At 40.3% G+C, this 18,879-nt stretch overlaps 1 protein-coding gene across 4 annotated transcripts in view; it reads left to right on the forward strand.

The window, feature by feature from the left end:
• Positions 1-18,879, forward strand: part of MGAT5 (alpha-1,6-mannosylglycoprotein 6-beta-N-acetylglucosaminyltransferase) — a 115,134-nt gene that overhangs the window by 63,227 nt on the left and 33,028 nt on the right. For all 4 annotated transcript variants that reach the window (XR_013986736.1, XM_081006941.1, XM_081006943.1 and 1 more), the window contains exons 4-9: positions 5,109-5,185; positions 5,555-5,644; positions 10,858-10,929; positions 11,513-11,674; positions 15,702-15,871; positions 18,373-18,507. Coding sequence is in view for 3 of the 4 variants with exons in the window: in XM_081006941.1 (XP_080863067.1) it covers positions 5,109-5,185; positions 5,555-5,644; positions 10,858-10,929; positions 11,513-11,674; positions 15,702-15,871; positions 18,373-18,507 (706 nt within the window). In the remaining variant the exon portion in view is untranslated. The remainder of the gene's footprint in view (positions 1-5,108; positions 5,186-5,554; positions 5,645-10,857; positions 10,930-11,512; positions 11,675-15,701; positions 15,872-18,372; positions 18,508-18,879) is intronic.

The raw sequence follows: 18,879 nt of genomic DNA on the forward strand, positions 1-18,879 counted from the left end.
TCCAACAACATGTGGAGAGCGCCATGTCGGTTGCTTTAGATGCTGTGGTGGAACCTGGGTGCTAGACAAACTTTGTTCATTAACGTCCCATGTTTTCCCCACAGTGGATGAGGCAATTGTATTCAAGTAAGCCAACAGCTACTGCTTGACACAAGCTATTGTATTGGGGCCAACTTGGATGCTCCCCTCTCTGCAATAACGAGTTTCAAAATCTTAGTAGTGCAGGGCAGAAATGGAAAAGCTGAGCAAGGACAGGAGCTGACAGCTAAATCCAAGCTGCAGCATCACTCGTAAAAAGAAATTGGATTTAAGGAAATTAGAATCAAAGCAGATTCACATATACTGTATACAGTAAAAGAATATATTTCAAAATCTGGCCAAGAACCGGGTATCCTGATTGTACATTCTTATAATTCATCCTAGGTTCTTAGGGTGAAGGGTGGGATCATCACCAGCACCATAATAATGCTATCTGTCCATTTTGGTTTGCAAGGCTGATTCTGATAAGGACCTTACCTGTGGAGTCAAAAAGGTTCCCTACCCCTGGAGTAAATGGAAGCAATCAGGGTTTTAAAGAACCATTGTGAGTATAGACCTGGTAGACGATCCAATATATGATTACATTAGGATGCTGGTCTTACTCGGAGAAGACCCATTGCATTTTAATGGCTATGACTCATTTAGGTTTGTTAACATTGATGGGTTTACTCTGAGTAGGACTTCGTTAAATGCAACCCCTAGTCTTTTTTTTTAATGACTTACTGTCATTGAACCGAAAGAAGCAGATTGTGAGGAAACTACACCCTGTTGCTCCTCATTCCTTGTATTGTATTGCATAACTGGTTTTAGAGAGAACCTACCCTGCAGACTGAATTGCTGAAACGTGTTGACTACATTTTTCTTTAACATATAAAAGGATACCTATTTGTTTCCTTGCTGGAGTTGTTCCATGGACCTAACAAGGTGTAGCTTGCGCTCACCTTAAAATATTTGGCTATGGTATTGTATCACAGCCCTGATGTGCCCTTTGTGGGTGGGAAGGTGTACCTTATTAGGCAGCAATCATGAAAAGCTTGTCAAGACGGGAGGATAGAATTGCAAGTTTTGATATGCCCATGTGGATGAATACCCTTCCAAAGTATCTTGGAGCTGGCAGGTGCTTCATGCTTTGCTTCCACAAAGTAACGATAAATAATGTGACATCATTATTCCACCTAACCCTATTTATTTTTACTTTTTTTGGTGAGTATATCAAACAAAAGACTACAAATGCAGGAAAACACCCTTCTAATACTTTGGATTGGTTCAGAATTGTGAGGTGCAGGCTTAAAACATCTTTTCCCCTTGTAATGTATGTCTCCACCCAGATGGTCCAATTGCGGTGTGTGTGTGTGTGTGTGTGTGTGTGCTCTTATGCATTTTTTCTCAGAATGTTGAGTGTAATTCTGTTCATTGCGTTACAGGATTGGATATTACTCAGCAATTTCTGGAGGAACCTGATATTTTCTTTATTTTGAGACCTCTGTGCTATTTCTATTTGTATTCCTATTAGTATTCCTTTTTCTTCTCTGGTATGTTGATGATTTCCCACCACCACCACCCACCTTATTTGTTAGCTAGTAAAATGATGTATTCTTGGGTACCGTAGGTTGAAGCACCTGCAACTCCATCTCAAATACTAGTTGCATTTGTAATTAGTCAATTATCTTTGACTATAAAGAGAAGGATTTATATTTTTCTTGCTTCATGCATATACAAGACAGTATTGTTTTGTTCAGGAAGTTGCAATACACTTCATGTTCCTAAACAACTGAAGTTTAGTATGTTGTTTTGAATAACTCCACCTGGTCTTACCTCTTCATGCTGCATCACTGGAAGTGTGTCTTTGGGTTATGTGCTTCTTCTTCATTCCTTATTTCACAGAGAAGGCAACGCCTGAATCAGGGGTTTCAAAGTGTTTAAATAAATGTAAGATTTCCTAGTTTAGGTGCTAACTTTTTATACATGTGAGAAAGTGTATGAGCTCAAAAAGCTGCCCTGATTTTATCAACACATAGAAACAAGATCATATAAGGATTGTCTGAATACCCTCCATGTTTGCATACATTTCAGTTCTCCCTGCATTTCTCAAAAACGCCTGTTTCTCCCACCCTGTGGTTTCAAAATGCCTACATTGCTTGCTTTTGTATTAATGTTGAAAATCACCACCACCACCACCATCATCATTATTATTATTATCATTATTGCATTTTAAGGGCCAGAGCTCACCATAGTTGCTGACTTTGGTTTCATAGCAAGTTAAATTTAATGCTGCATAGGAAGCTGAGGAGGAGGAAATATGAGGTAGAATGCCTGTGCCTGCATCTGGTTTCTGATCCTCCAGACCACTGAACCAGAACCAGTGCCTGGCAGACAGCCCCATACGCTACCTGCCACAGAAAGTGAGAAGTAAGCATGGTTCCTATTGCAAAGGATAGTGAAAGGTGAATATTTCCTCCTTGAAATTTTGCATCCTCTCCTGCAATCTTCAAGCTACTCTTTTCAGTCAGATCTCTAGGGTGTGTGTGTGTGTGTGTGTGTATGTGTGTGTGAATTATTTCTTTCTCCCTTGTTGCAGGGTGGGGAGTCCTTCTAGAAATTATAAATAGAAAGGCCATTTTCTATTCAAGCCCATGACAGAAAAATCTATAATGAATCTCTTGCAAACTTCTCTTTGAATTAGCTTGCAGATTGTGTACTGAAGGACAAGTATAGGACTCAGCTAAATTAGTGACCCTACATAGGCTTTTTATGCTTGCTAAAGCTGTAGTCAAAATGTCAGCTGTCCAGCTCAAACTCATCAGATATTGGCTTCAATTATGTTTCTTAATTGTTGGGAATCTGATTGAATTGACAGCAATCATTGTTGTTACCAAGACTTACCAGTTCTCCCTCCTGTAGTTCCAAGGACTTTGAGGCAGAGAGGTCAGTGCCCTTCAAGCAAAGCCCCATTTATTGTCCTTGATACACCACCTTCATGATAACTTCCAGCTGAGTCAATATTATTTGCAAACAAGCCTTGACATGTTGTTTTGATACATCTGGTGCTCTGTGTGTGTTATGTTTTATTTAAGCATTCCTGTTATGACCTGAGCTTTATCATAGCATAAAAGCTATATATGCAAGTACTTAACAATAGCGTTCTATCTCCTTGGTTTGGTATTAATTTTGTGTACTCTTCTTTTGCTTCCTACACTGTGCTATAGTTTGTATACAATGATATTTTAAATAAAGCTTGAACCATTTTAATATGCTAGGAGATGCGTTGGTTGGAAATGACTATACTTGTGCCTTGAGGTGATATTCACATGCTAAAGAGTCCCTTCACATTTTATATAGCACAACTCTTCTGAAAGACCCCCCAAGGAGACAATGGGTGCAGAAAACTATTGCTGGTATGCTGCCATTGCCGAAACAAAGTAGGCACACTAATGTGCCATTCTGGAGGTCATAATTGAATCAAGTTTTCCACCACCTATATTTAGTACCAAATCTAAAACACTACAAATGAACACTTAACATATAAAAGGCAGGGCTGGAGAGAGTGTAATTGAGTTACACCGTCACCCAGCTAACCAGCACCATGCCTAGATGTTCAGATGAAAATAAATCTTCAGGGCCTTCTGAAAAGACTGCAGTGTAGTGAGGGATTTGGTTTATATCTGCTCCTTTCATCGGTGCAGATTTAGAGTGTGGAACTGCAGGAGTTACTCCATGGAACCCCAGAAATCTGCAGTTCCCCATCCAATTTGAAACCATACTGGACCCTGCTTAGCTTTGCAAATGTGCTAGCAGTTTTATTGCTGTACCACTAGGAGGCATTCCACTGATTTATTCCTTGTGTTAGTTAACAACATTAGATAACATCCTGGATTAATAATTTGGGGTGGGGGAGCAGGCTGAGTTCTTTGCAGTAGTAGAGGAGAGTGTGGTTGGGTAGTGATTGAATCAACTGCCTGAGTTATTTCTGCATTGCACAGATGGACTATTGTAGGGATGAAGAACCTGTGGCCCACCAGATAAATGTTGGACTCCAGCTTCCATCAGCCTAAGACAGCATGACCAGTGGTCATGGATGATGGGAGATGTAGTCTACAACATTTGGGGGGGGCTGCAGGTTCCTCATCCTTGGTTTACTCATGAGAGCAAAACATGTCCATCAGCCACCAGGGGCAGGGCATTTTAATAGGCACACCACACCTGCAAATGTTAGAAACATCTATGAACAAGGAAATGGGCTGGCTGACCATGACAATGAAATGAAAAAGAACTTCCTACTACCAAATCATCAAACTTATGTTTAATCAAGAACATGAGGTCAAGGTATGCAATATGTGGTCAGGCTGATAGTCATGGGGCTGTCCCAACATGGGATGGGAAGATTATCAAAAGCCACTAGCCTTTGTCCTCTGCACAAAGTCCCATGTGTATACACAAACTCCTCACACATGACTTTTGGAATCACATGAGGACTGGGTAGAGCCAGATAACAAGGAGAAAGAAATCTCTGGTGTTCAGATCCCAAGGTTCTGACCAACATCCCGTCTCTCTCTTTATTTTCATACCCATAATAATGTGTGCCACTGTAAATGCATGTGCTCCATGCAGTGATAATAGGTAACGCAGCCTTAAAATTAATTAAGCTTGCATCTGTGTTCTGAGGTTTGTCAAACATTTGACTCTCAACTGCTCATTGAATGATTGCTGTACTTCAGTTTAACAAATAGGTTAATTGCATTTCTTCTTAGGAATTTGGCTGTGCTTAATTATAAATGATGAGAAATTATTTCCATTTTTTAATTCTTAACGACCTGTTCTGTTTGAGCACAATTGCTGCACATTCAGTTTTATTCCTACATGGTTGTATGGCCTGCTTCTAATTCTCCGTTCTTGGGGGCCGGGGGAGAAAAGGCAATGCTCATTTTTAGAATTCAGTTGGGATTTGGGTGGTGATCCATCTGCACAGCCAGTTGAGATGAAGTATGAATATGTTATGAAGTGTGCTACAATTATTGAATCATATTGTGTTTCCCTCTCTCTCTCTCTCTCTCTCTCTCTGTCTCTCTCAGATCTCATTAATGGAGCCCAGGAACAGTGTGAATTGCCTCCCATGGATGGCTTCCCCCACTGTGAGGGTAAAATAAAAGTAAGACTAATTTCCTATTGCATTTATTTGTTGAGTGGACCAATGGTCTGATTTGATATAAGGCAGCTTCCTAGCCTGAAAAAGCCCCATATATAGAATGGTGTGCAGAACAGATCTTGGTCCACTTACATTGTGTGCACAGAAGTAAACCATATATTGATGCCGTGACTAACATTGAGGTTATTCTACATGTTCATGCATGAAATATTAACATGATGTAATAATTAATGGCCACAGCTGACTTTGCTGATCTCAGATGCTGCTTTCTACCAGTTCACCCATATTATATATGTATGGTTGGTATTGTAGTTAGGCTTATAAACCCCATATCTGTTGACTGTATGTGTGTGTGTGTTTTTTATCTTCTAGTGGATGAAAGATATGTGGCGATCTGATCCTTGTTACGCAAGTTACGGTGTGGATGGATCCACATGTTCCTTCTTTATTTACCTCAGTGAGGTCAGTAAATTTGTATTGTGACTGATATGTAGAGCTGTTTAAAAATCCCAATGACTGACTGGATTTCAAAATAAAATTTCAAGCAGTAATCGTTTAGCACAATAACAAATAATTAATGCTAACCACAATTTAACCCCATAGGCCCCATGATAGTGGGGAGAGGCAAAGTGGCTCGGTCCAGATTTTTTTAGTAACCTTTAACTGCGATTTAGATCGGTGGGCAAAAAAGTAATTAGTCTTGCCCTTTGATATGCACACTGTATTGTTCTTATCATAGTCTGCATAATTGTGACCAATAGGTTTCGTTTTTCCAGCAGTATGTTACTGTTTGTAAGATGGAAAATGTTTTTCCCCCCTTTATTTCTCTCTGGTATAACTCCCTGAATATTCAAAGTACAGGCTGACTATGAGTGAACTCTTAAATTTTGTTGCACTTTAAAGATTTATTCCCTTTTAAGGAAGGTCTTTCCTTAATAGAATTTAACCGTCTTTGAATCATCAGCATTTCCTGCTGATGTAGCTAATGAAGAACGTAGAATTCTTCTTTTAAATTATTAAAATGCTATGTGCATACTGTGTGTCATAGTACTTCTCCTCTCCCCCCCCCCTCAAAATGGCATATTTATTCTTTCAGCTTTCAAGAGGTAATGAAAGGCCAAAACATATTCTTAGAGCAAGTTAGCTTGTTAATATCTCCCTCACCTCAGGAGGTATCATAGTGTTTCCTGGCATGTGTCAGTGAGTATTACCGGTATCTTTTTATAGACATGCTAATTAAGCTCAATATAGATGATGGAACAAATACAGTTCACAAGAGAATGCCAGCAAAGGAGTGCCATAACTTGGGTGAAAACAGATTTTTAGAAGATCAGTACATCCAGTATTGGTGGCTATTGATCAGCTTGTGGCTTAACTTCTAAACTGTTGCTTATTAGATTGACAGTCTATCTTACTACAGTGGTACCTTGGGTTACATATGCTTCAGGTTACATACACTGTAACTTTAGGTTACAGACTCCGCTACCCCAGAAATATTACCTTGGGTTAAGAACTTTGCTGCAGGATGAGAACAGAAATTGGGCGGCGGCGGGGCGGCAGCAACGGAAGGCCCTAAAGTGGTTTAGCCCTAAACGGAAGCTAAAGTGGTGCTTTAGGTTAAGAACAGTTTCAGGTTAAGAACGGACCTCCGGAACGAATTAAGTACGTAACCAGAGGTACCACTGTAATAGGTTCTGGGTGAGTTAAAATGGTTTGAAGAAAGACATGGAAAATGCAGTCCCAGTGGACCTCAACAGTGGCTCTTGCTGTCATTTGTTGGCTACCAGCTTACACTGGGCAGCACACACTCTCACAATTAAAAGAAAATAAAAGCATTCTAGAACAGTTACAACACTGTAAAAAGATTCACAATTAAAAACACGATTTCATCCGGTGATCTCAGGGTCGCCAGGTGTACAGTATTCTTCGGCCATTATTTAGGAACGTTTTCAAATTCCTCCTCACTATGATGCACCTCACTAGAGGAGGGCATTCCACAAATGGGGAACCACCAATGAAAAGGCCCTTTTACATGTCAGTGCCAACGAAGCAGCCCCTATTGGTGGCATCAACAGCAAGGACTGACCTGCAGATCATAGGGTACAGGGTGTTTGATACTGAGGAAAGACCTCTTTTAGGTACTTGGATCCTAAGCCATTTAGGGTTGCATATGCTAGGACTAACACACTGAATTAGGCCCAGTAGCTCCCTGGCAGCCAGTGCAGTACTTTCATGACCTGTGACACATGGTCCCATTGGGCTGCCATTGCCTTGTGATACTACTTATTAAGAGTACTGGTTCCATTTATTTGGTGGTGAAAGCTGGTAATCAACTATTGCATGAAGCTTCACTGTTCAACATCTATAAATATATCACACACAGATAATTCTGCAGGGATAATAGAAAGACAAAATTGCAGTGGAAAATTATTTTGAATATGTTCTTTTAGAGTGTAGGAGTAGCATATTCTCAACCAGTTCAGATCAGAGAGTAATTTTGCGTTTGCTCATCTCATTTTTCTAAAAAGCAAGATGTTATGATAAGGCTATAAATATATAAGTTTGTGGAGCAAGTGTTTTAACCTCATCAGTCACACTTTTTAGACTTATTTTCTATGTTGTGTATTGTTGAAAAGGTTTTTCTTTACCAGAGTCCATTACCCCATTTTTAGGGTGATTGTAAGAACTGAAATCTGGGAGAGGTGCATATAAGTGTTCTGTGACACCTACAGTAGTATTATATGACCTAACATGTTGGCTAGGGGAACACCCTATATACTTCCATTTTGTGCAAGGCCATTATATACAACAGGTTAGAGCTATGCAGACAATGGGGCAAATTGTTGTTTATAACACCCAATTCACCACCAGTGCTCTCAGCCATCTTGTAACTATTGATGGAGAAAAAAATGTCAAGGCCTAGTGATATACAGTGGTACCTCGGGTTAGGTACTTAATTCATTCTGGAGGTCCGTTCTTAACCTGAAACTGTTCTTAACCTGAAGCACCACTTTAGCTAATGGGGCCTCCTGCTGCCGCCGTGCTGCCGGAGCACAATTTCTGTTCTCATCCTGAAGCAAAGTTCTTAACCCGAGATACTATTTCTGGGTTAATGGAGTCTGTAACCTGAAGCGTATGTAACCCGAGGTACCACTGTATAATGATTTGTGTTTATCATGTCCTTCGCTTGACATATTAGGATGCTTCTGTATTTATGAAAAAATAGTGAATCCTAGATCTTCAAACACTCCAGAATTTAGGGATTTTATGAAGTACTTCATGTGGCATTTGTTACAGTACATAATTGTATAGAATTCATTGTGCTTCCCCGAAGAACAAATGATCCATGTTACTCATCAATCTGTTTTATGTTTAGTGAACAGCATACATAAAAGTCTTTGGGGGTTTCCTAAGAGGTTTCTTTTTGACAGCACATAAAACTAATATTGTTTGGTCATGGTATTAACTTTGAGCTTAAATTCAGCATACTTAATCCTGTGATTAATGTTATGATTAAGCTAAACAGCAAATTCTGAAAGCTTAAATATTTGTGAATTCAAGCATGAAATAAAATTCTAATAACAACTACAATGATGTGGATATATGAATTGTGTTGCTTGCTAAAGATAACCTGGAACTGGTGTCTCATAAAGTAATTTGTCAATAGGTGGTCTTCTTTTTGCAGCAGACTCTTCCCTGGTCTACCTTTCTATCTGATGCTCCAAAATCATGGAGCATTATTTCTTCAGGCATCCTCTCAGAGATTGATGGAAGATTCTTTCTCAACACAATTTGATCTTTAAATCAATCATCATAATTTTCAACTAGAGTTCTAGACATGCATATTCTGCAATAAGGAATGCAGTAGTTTCAGTAAGAAATGAGAACAGTACTAAAAAAGAGAATTGGGTTTTTGGGGGGTGGATAGCTTAGTAATTCACCATAGGTGGGAGCTGTTTTTCTCCAATGACTTCTGACGAGGAGATTCTGCTTAAAATGTGCAGTTATTCCTCAGTATGTAGCATGGTGCTGCTTCACAGAAACAGTGAAGTACCTCTGCTGCAAGACAAAATTATAAAGTTGCCTGTGAAGAAGCTTGCTTGGTAATAGTGTGCCATTGGTTAAATTCTGATCGCTGATGACAGTTAAATCCTACCATCCCTCTGGCTGTTCTTTCTATCAGAATTAGGCAATAGAGATTCTGACATGGTCAGAAGCATTTCTTTATTCATCTATTTATTACACACACACACACACACACGTATAGAATAGTGCTAACAAAAAGCAGATTATATAAGGCTATCTCTTTATGGATTACAGTGGTGCCTCGCAAGACGAAATTAATCCGTTCTGCGAGTCTCTTCGTCTTGCGAAGCACGGCTATTAGCGGCTTAGCGGCTATTAGCGTCTTAGCAGCTATTAGCGGCTTAGCGGCTATTAACGGCTTAGCGGCTTTAAGAAAAAGGAAACAAACTCGCAAGAACTCGCAAGACGTTTCATCTTGCGAAGCAAGCCCATAGGGAAATTTGTCTTGCGGAACGACTCAAAAAACGCAAAACCCTTTCGTCTAGCGAGTTTTTCGTCTTGTGAGGCATTCGTCTTGCGGGGCACCACTGTAAATTCTGAGCTATAGCCTACTTTAAATCACAGAGTGTTAGTCCTGTCCTAGGACTAACAGCAGTTTGGGGAGGGGGGTGTTTTTTTCAGCACAATGGTGCAGGAGGAAAGTGTTGACCATGGACACGGTGGAATCCTAATCAGACCTCCTTGCACTTTCCATTTCTATTTTAACAACAATAACAAAACATTAATGAAAGTAATGAACAAACCATGGTAGAGTTAGGGGCAATTTGGCACATGGACTCAAACTCTTTTGACTGGCAAGTTATTAACTCCTCTGCTAGCACTGAAGATTTTGGTGAGTGCTAGCACTTGGCCTTTTTTTTGTAGTGAATCATTTTTAAGTGTTATAGGTTCCTTATCACTGGAACGCTCATTTTTGGACTGTAGAAAAGTATTTGCTGTTATGCATCCCACGTGTTTTTGGATGCCAATGTGCATTGGGATTAGTACCACCAGGAAATCCATTACGATAGGAGAATGGATTCATGGCATCCTGTGTTCTCATATATTCATTGTTGTTGGCATCCGTCCGTCTCGAGGGACAATGTAAGGGAAGTGTTGCCTTCTGTGGATATTGGTGTTCCTTCTACTAAATAAAGTCTTAATGTCACAGTTTTTTATTTATTATTGACTCGTGTTGTGCTTTATTCTTGCATAATGATTTAAACACATTTTTCTCCATGTGCCAGCTGTCCTGTTGTGCTGAGCACTCCAATTTTCTCATAGCAACTTCTTCAGGGTTATTTCATACAATACGTATATGATATGTTGAAGATTTGATCAGTTAATGAAAGAGAGCCAGTTTATTGAAGAGGCCAAAGATAGGACTTTTAATAGCCAATCTGTTTTCGTCGTCTTTTGAAAATGCTATTGCTGTTGCTACGATATCTTCAAAGAAGTGCCTCTTTTTTGGTTTGTCGCCTGCTGACCTTGTGCTGTTTTGTTATGGCTACGAGCAAATGAGAATGGGATCACATCAAGGATATAGTTGAATGAACATCTTGCTTGATGCATCTGAAGCTGTGCCTAACAAAAGATCCCTATATCTGCAGGTTGAAAACTGGTGTCCCCGTTTACCCTGGAGAGCAAAAAATCCTAATGAAGAAACTGATCAAAAGACAATGGTAAGGAGTATGTCTCAAAGCTTTCAAAATGGTTAACAAAGTGGGCCTTGGAGTTACCTTAAGTTCAGCTTTCTGTGTAGGGAGAAAAAACCAAAAACAAATCTTGGGCCATAAAGTAAACCCTAAACCGTCTGAATGCCTAGTAATTCTGGTCCTAATCTCACACACTTGCTTTTTCTTGCCATTCTTTTGGAAACATGCATTTGTTGGACATACTTAGAAGTTAATACACGATTTTTAGATACTACAGCAAATATTTGGAAGCATACTTTTTATATTGCAGGTAGGTCTATTCAGTCAGCAGACATATTTGGTGTAATGTATGAAATGACCAAAGTAATATGGGGGGAGGGGAGAACACACATGATGAGCTCAATTATCACACAGATAATATCTGAGAGCTTACTTTCCATTTCCCAACTTTGTGAGTTTGAATTTTGGAATATCTGTATGCATTTTTTAAATAAATGAAGTGGAATGACACTGTGCCTCACACACCCACACACTTTAGAGAGATTTCCTATTAGGGGGAAAAAAATCATTTTTGCAATATCACTTTTAAAACTTTTCTGTTTAATTGAAGGCCGAAATCAGAACGAATTTTGAATTGCTATACAAAATGATGTCCAGGCATGAAGAGTTCCGGTGGATGATGCTACGAATAAGAAGGATGGCAGACACTTGGATAGAAGCAATTAAATCACTTGCTGAAAAACAAAACCTGGAGAGGAGAAAACGAAAAAAAGTGAGTTCTGCTCCAAGGCAGCAATACCATTTACATTGCTTCATCTAGAAAACTGCCCCATTAGCTCTAAGTGTCGAGTAGGAGTTGGTTCAATATACTTGCCATATGTCAGTATACCTCTTTGTAGGTCAGAGAAAAAGAGAGAGGTAACTAAGCTAGCAATTCAAAATGCTTCCAAATGGTGACACTTAAGTAGGTAGTGTAGGCTAACTAAAAACCAGTTACAGTTCTCTGCCAGTGGGATTTTAATCCAATTAAAAACATGAATCCAAGGAAAGGAGCATTTTGAGGATAAAGGTAAAGTAGTATCTGAATAACCTTGATTCTGGATGGACAGGTATTGACTTGCAATCTCTCCATGGTGTTAAGGGCCCAATATAAGCTGATTTCAAATGTCAGACCCTCCAAGTATCCCTATTTTCCAGGGACAGTCCAGGATTTACAGAAGCCGTCCTGGTTTCTGATTTGATCCTGAAATGTCCCGCTTTTCTTTAGGATGTCCTTATTTTCATTGGATAAATGTTGGAGGGTATGGAGTTATGTGACCCCTGAGCCAAGGAGATAAGTAACTATGCAACCTTTAGAAGACATCTGAAGGCATCCCTGTATAGGGAATTTTTTAAATTTTGTTTGTTTAGTTATATTTTTATATATGTTGTAAGCTGCCAGAGTGGCTGCGGCAACCCAGTCAGATGGGTGGAGCATGATGATGATGATTAAATAGGACATCCCTATTTTCATCACAGAGAAAATAGTTGGAGACTATGAAATATTGGCATCATGTATGGAATACCTTTATTTTAATCCAGATGTCTGGAGTTAGAATTATACCCCGGGTGCACTTTTTCATTGCAGAATTTATCTACAGTGTAGTCCTTCTAGGACTAAAAAGGAGCCACATACTATTTACAGTTTTCTGTCTGTGCACAAAAAGCATCTGGGACACAAAATATCCTAAGAAAACTAATTGTATTTTATATGTGGGGTGCTTTTTTGGCCTTGCAAATACAATAATTTGGGGTGTGATTTTCCTAGTCATCACAGAATCATGGAGTTTGATGAGACTATGAGGATTGTTTTCATCCAGCTCCCTGCAATGCAGAAATATTTTGCCCTATGTGGGGCTCGGACCCACATCCCTGTGATCCAACCAGGTTATAATAATAATAATAATTTATTATTTATACCCCATCCATCTGGCTGAATTTCCCCAGCCACTCTGGGCGGCTCCCATTCAAGTGTTAAAAACAATACAGCATTAAATATTAAAAACTTCCCTAAACAGGGCTGCCTTCAGATGTCTTTTAAAGATAGCATAGCTGCTTATTTCCTACACATCTGAAGGGAGGGTGTTCCACAGGGTGGGAGCCACTACCGAGAAGGCCCTCTGTCTGGTTGGTCTGTCTGTATGGTGAGATGGTGATTTTTGATTTTATTACTCGAGCCACTGTTAATATCCTGGCATTTTTAAAAATTCAGGAAAAGCATTCATTCATTCTTCTGGCACCAGCCCACATGGCTGTTTTTGGGGACATCTTACAACCCCAAGTTTCACTCCAGTTTTGCTTGGGATATAAAAATGTCCCCCAAAACTATTTGTGTTATGCCTTTCAGTGGTCTGAGTCAGTGATAATGTGAAAGCGTTTTTGGCAGTCTCCTTTTGGCCATAAGGAAATGATTTAATTTTCTCACAGGGTACCTCACAGCCGTTCCTCATAAGGCATCGTTTCCAGGCCTTTGACCATTTTGGTTGCCCTTCTCTGGACACGTTCCAGTTTGTCAGTGTCCTTCTTGAACTGTGGTGCCACTGTATTCTGCTCTGGTCAGACCTCACCTGGAGTACTGTGTCCAGTTCTGGGCACCACAGTTCAAGAAGGACACTGACAAACTGGAACGTGTCCAGAGGAGGGCAACCAAAATGGTCAAAGGCCTGGAAACGATGCCTTATGAGGAACGGCTAAGGGAGCTGGGCATGTTTAGCCTGGAGAAGAGGAGGTTAAGGGGTGATATGATAGCCATGTTCAAATATATAAAAGGATGTCACATAGAGGAGGGAGAAAGGTTGTTTTCTGCTGCTCCAGAGAAGCGGACACGGAGCAATGGATCCAAACTACAAGAAAGAAGATTCCACCTAAACATTAGGAAGAACTTCCTGACAGTAAGAGCTGTTCGACAGTGGAATTTGCTGCCAAGGAGTGTGGTGGAGTCTCCTTCTTTGGAGGTCTTTAAGCAGAGGCTTGACAACCATATGTCAGGAGTGCTCTGATGGTGTTTCCTGCTTGGCAGGGGGTTGGACTCGATGGCCCTTGTGGTCTCTTCCAACTCTATGATTCTATGATTCTACAGATAACCTCTTGTTATTGTAATGAGAATAATTGGGGTTAAATCACATTAGAAGTAACTGGTACTAATATAATTGGCACCATCAGATCAGAAGGGGTCCTGTACCAGCAGTTAAACCAGAGAGTATTTATTCTGGATACACATTTTAAAAAAACAAAACAAAAAACAACCCACACATTAGATTGTGCAGAACATGGACTAACCTTCAGGGATTATATAACTGGAAACTAAATGATATATCCTAACCGTGAATACAGAATTTGAAGAGAAACTGAAACCTGCAACAACCTGCCAGACTCAGAGGAATCACATTTGAGATGTAACATCAAATGAATGACCAATAAAAAACCTTAAATATAGTGTATTGCTTTTTGTTCTTGACTGTGTACTGGGTTCTGCAAACAGCTAAGGGACTAAGGGCTTTGGGTTGTATGTGTATACATACTTACAGGCAGGGAAGCCCACAACAGTGCACATTAGAAGATTCTCTAATCATCATTAGATTAGAGAATTAACTGCCTGTTAATATTAGACAGGCACCTTCATTGTACTGTTTGTTTTTTGTGCCTTCTAAAACCTTTTTTCCCACCAGCAGGCCTCCCTAGAAATGTAATTTGATCATATGCATTTGTTCTCAGAACTGTTGCTCTTATCTATATTTTGATAATTGTATTGTGTTTACTGTTTTCAAAGTTTATTTTATTGCTATATTGAATTGGTATTTTGTATGTTTTATGTGAATCTCTTAAAAGACTGCAATTTAGTGGTATTTGAATTTTGCTGGCTAAATAAATGATACTGCTGAGACAGTAGCCCTGTTCATGTTTCACTCTTGCGCAGGGCATAAATGTTTAGGGAGTGGGGAGTGGCTCACTTTTAGTCCCACCATCTTACTTGTTCTGTAAGGGGAAAATACCACTGTATGAGCACATTTGCAGGAGCTCCACGTAGTCTGAGAACCTAATTGTGGTGTGTGTGTGTGTGTGTGTGTGTGTGTATGTGCGCCAACCAGTGGCGTAGCGTGGGTTGCCTGGGGCAAGGCAAGTATCCTTGCAGCTGTGATGCCTGTGAGCATCAAGCAGGATGGGGTTTTGGTCAGGAGCGGGTATCTTTCAAAAGCCTGTGCAAAGGGAACCTGAGCAACTGGCCATCGCCAGTTCTGTGTGAGGCAGAGGGCGTGCTATTATTATTATTACTACTTTCTTTTTATCTTATGAAATTTCCCCCATTGCCCCGCCCATGCTACGCCACAGGTCCCAGCTGTGCAAATCCCCAGCTCACAAACAGGAAGCTTGCACATGCTTCTCACACAAAAGTGAGGCCTTGCTTCTCTCTCTGCACACTTCTGCCCACATGAGTAGGTCTGAAGTAATTTCAATAATTGATGCCTTTGAATGCATGACTTATTCTCTTAGTTTCTTTTCCTTTTGCACTGTGCCTGTGAGTCTGTGGCTGAGGAGTATCTTGTGTGTGTTTTTAACGTTCTGTAGATGCTGTAAATGAACAGCTCCATATGCTTAGAAAATACTAGGTGTTTTATAAGTGATTGAAATAATTAAGTACAAATATTTAATATGCTATGTTGTAGCAATTGGGGCTATTGATGTAAAATGATGTTATAGTTAAACCCTCTGTTCAATATATATCCAGTACTGAATACTTACATTTCAGCTTTCTTTTTCAGGTCCTTGTTCATCTGGGACTCCTCACAAAAGAATCTGGATTCAAGATTGCAGAAAATGCCTTTAGTGGTGGCCCACTTGGTGAATTAGTCCAGTGGAGTGATTTAATTACATCTCTCTATTTACTGGGCCATGACATTAGGATTTCAGCTTCATTGGCAGAGCTCAAGGAGTAAGGAGATTATTTTCCACTTTGAAACTTGAGTACCAAAAAACCCCCTTCCTTTAACTGCAAACTCTCTTGAAGCCTTTATTCTACAGCCTATAATTTTGTGAAGAGGAAAATGAAAGTGATAATTCACTAAACAGATGATAAGTAGATTATTTTCATAAGCTAAATATGTGCACCATGAAAAGCATAATATGTTTTCATTGTCACTGCTTCCTCCTTAGGCTTCATAAATGAAAGCTGGAAAATTCAGAACTAAGCAGTTCTATTCTCTGCCATTACAGGTGTGCTAGACATCTGCAGCAAGAGAAATGTCTTCTAATTTGTTTCCTCTTCTTTAAATAACCTTTATTTCCAACATGAAACTGTTTATCAGCAAATTAAATTGGTTGTGGTTAATTTGTGTGAAAGCCATCGTTTTTTCAGACAGGTTTTGGATTTTGAGCTATTTTCTGAAGATCCTGTTCTTCAACATGCGACCCATAATTTCCAAATTATTTCATTGGAAACACATTGAGAATTAAGCCCATGGTTACACTGAATTGTGCTGGGGGTGATGTTTAATAGCACAGGTGGTGGTACAGTAAGCCCACAACGTATGCACACTTAATTTGTTTGCATTCAGCCTTACGCTCTTGCCAAAAAAATGCAAACAAATAATAAAAGATAAAAGCAGGCAGAAAGGGGGCAGGCTTCTGGGAACAAAGGCAAACCCCACCCACCATGGCATCTAACGTGTTTTGACTATACGTGGTTTTAGGCGTGATCCCAGGAACGTAACCCCCACATAGTTGTGGGCTGACTGTATTTGTATGTCAGAAACCAATGAGCTTTGATTTCAGGGCCCCAAAGAACTGTTCTGCTGTACCATATCTCAACTCAATAAGCCTGAAAGACTTCTCTATTCTGTTTCCTTGTAAATTAAGCCAGAGAGTTAATGTATGGCAGCTAGTCCCGGAAGTGTGTGTGCTTGTATTTGTATAATATACATAAGCAGCCATGAATTAAAATGTTTACAATATGGGCTTAAAGGATTAGTCATACTGTTTGGTGACACTCCTTTGGTACATGAATAGGCCCATTTGTGGAAAGAATTATGTGAGTTTAATGTAATAGGGTATCCCTATCTGTTTTAATCTGGTCTGGTTTCACTGTATTTCTGCCAGTGCAGTGAGCACATGTTTATACTAAGGACGTTATCAAGTGTTAACCCTGTTGTGGACATTTCCATGCATTAATACCTCTGTCAGTAGTGCTGTTTGCTGAAATGTGAGAATAATGCGATTTCAAAATGAGACTAGCATAATTTATCTGGAGATTGAGGATCTGGCAAGTTAGTTGCATCTGGAAAGACCAGATTTTTTGAGGCAAGCTTTGGTCTTGGTAGAGAGCCCACCAGGCCCCTCACTTTCCCGATATACAAAACCCCAGTAAGAAATTGGAAGCACATTGTAGCTCACCTACTACCAAATGGGGAAGAAGAGCTATTGCGCATGTGCACACCCATACCATGGTAAGCTCGGGGATATATTCCTCTTGCAGTGTTTCACAAGTATACAATACAAGGAGAATTGGCTTCTCTGAGACATGTAGCTCACAGAGGGAAAACAGAACCCAAGGTCTGTTGTGAAGGTTACCAATCAGTATTGGATTGCTAGGCAGGAATGGGGAGGGGGCATTCAATGAAGGGTGGGGAATTCCTTATAGGGAAGATGGCCCCCAGCTTCAACCTATTCTATATCCTGCTTCCATTCTCTGACACAATATTCCACTTCATTCTAGTGGGGCTCCTGGAGAAGGCAGCAGTGAAGAGAAGAGGACACGAAAGCCATGTTGCACAAACCATATTTGTCACATTAGTCTTTGCCTGCACAATACAATAAGCCAAACTACGGTTTTCTGGGACTGTGTGGATGTGCAGGTACAAGGAGAGTTGGTTGCAACCATTATGCTTTCTTCCTGGTCTTTTTTTAACTCCTCTGCTGAGCTAACCAACGATTTGGCTTAGCTTGTTTTCCAAACCCAAGTGCTGAGAACAAGCCTTGGCCGTAGCTCGCAGTTAGCAAGGAAAGAGCCTAACCACAAGGCCAGGTTTTGATGACGCACTAAATCAAACCATGGCTTAAGATGGGATGAGTAAAGTGACTGTGAACTTCTCTCCAGGAATCCACATGTTCTCACAGTCCTGGTAAACCATAGTTTGACACATGGTGTTCTGTGAACCGGGCCAGCAAGATGTTAGATCAGTGCTGATAATTTGAGGGTTAGAATACTGCCTTGGGCAGGCTTTTGGAGTTGCAGTGACTCCTGCTCAGACACTGCTCTTCAAAAATCCTGTTGAGGCAATACATGCACATACACACACACACACATCGGTTTGTTAGTCATTCTGTCTCTGGGAATGGAAAAATAAAAGCTCACTGTTAAGACTAAATTTATTTCATTCTTCTGTATGAATGCAGGAATTCGGTGGAAATGAAGTTTTACTTTTTTCTTACTATTAGGATTATGAAGAAGGTTGTTGGTAACAGATCTGGCTGCCCAACTCAAGGGGATAAAGTAGTGGAACTAATTTACATTGACATTGTTGGACTGACTCAGTTCAAGAAAACCCTTGGACCATCCTGGGTTCACTATCAGTAAGTATTCCTTTCTAAAGCAATTTATCAGAAGGAATTGTGGTTCCACATGTCTAGTGCATTTTTACAACTTTCTCCTCATTGTTCCTGATGTTGAATCTGAATTTTTAAACAAGCCCTATTTATGTGCTACTCTCCTATAGAGCATTCGCATAAGGCAGGGGTCGGCAACCCGCGGCTCCGGAGCCGCATGTGGCTCTTTTACACCTTTGCCGCGGCTCCGGGGCGGATACTAGCAAGGGGAGGAGGCGCATTGTGTGCCCCAACACTCCCCACTGTGGCAGGCGCTGTACTGGCTGTGACGTCGTATGGGGGTGGTACGTGTGTTAGTCACGCACCGTCCTGACGTCACCTTCCCGCCCACTGTCAGAT

The sequence above is a fragment of the Podarcis pityusensis genome (genome assembly GCF_964106645.2).
Source record: "Podarcis pityusensis genome assembly, chromosome: 1".
In the NCBI taxonomy this organism is placed as follows: domain Eukaryota; kingdom Metazoa; phylum Chordata; class Lepidosauria; order Squamata; family Lacertidae; genus Podarcis; species Podarcis pityusensis.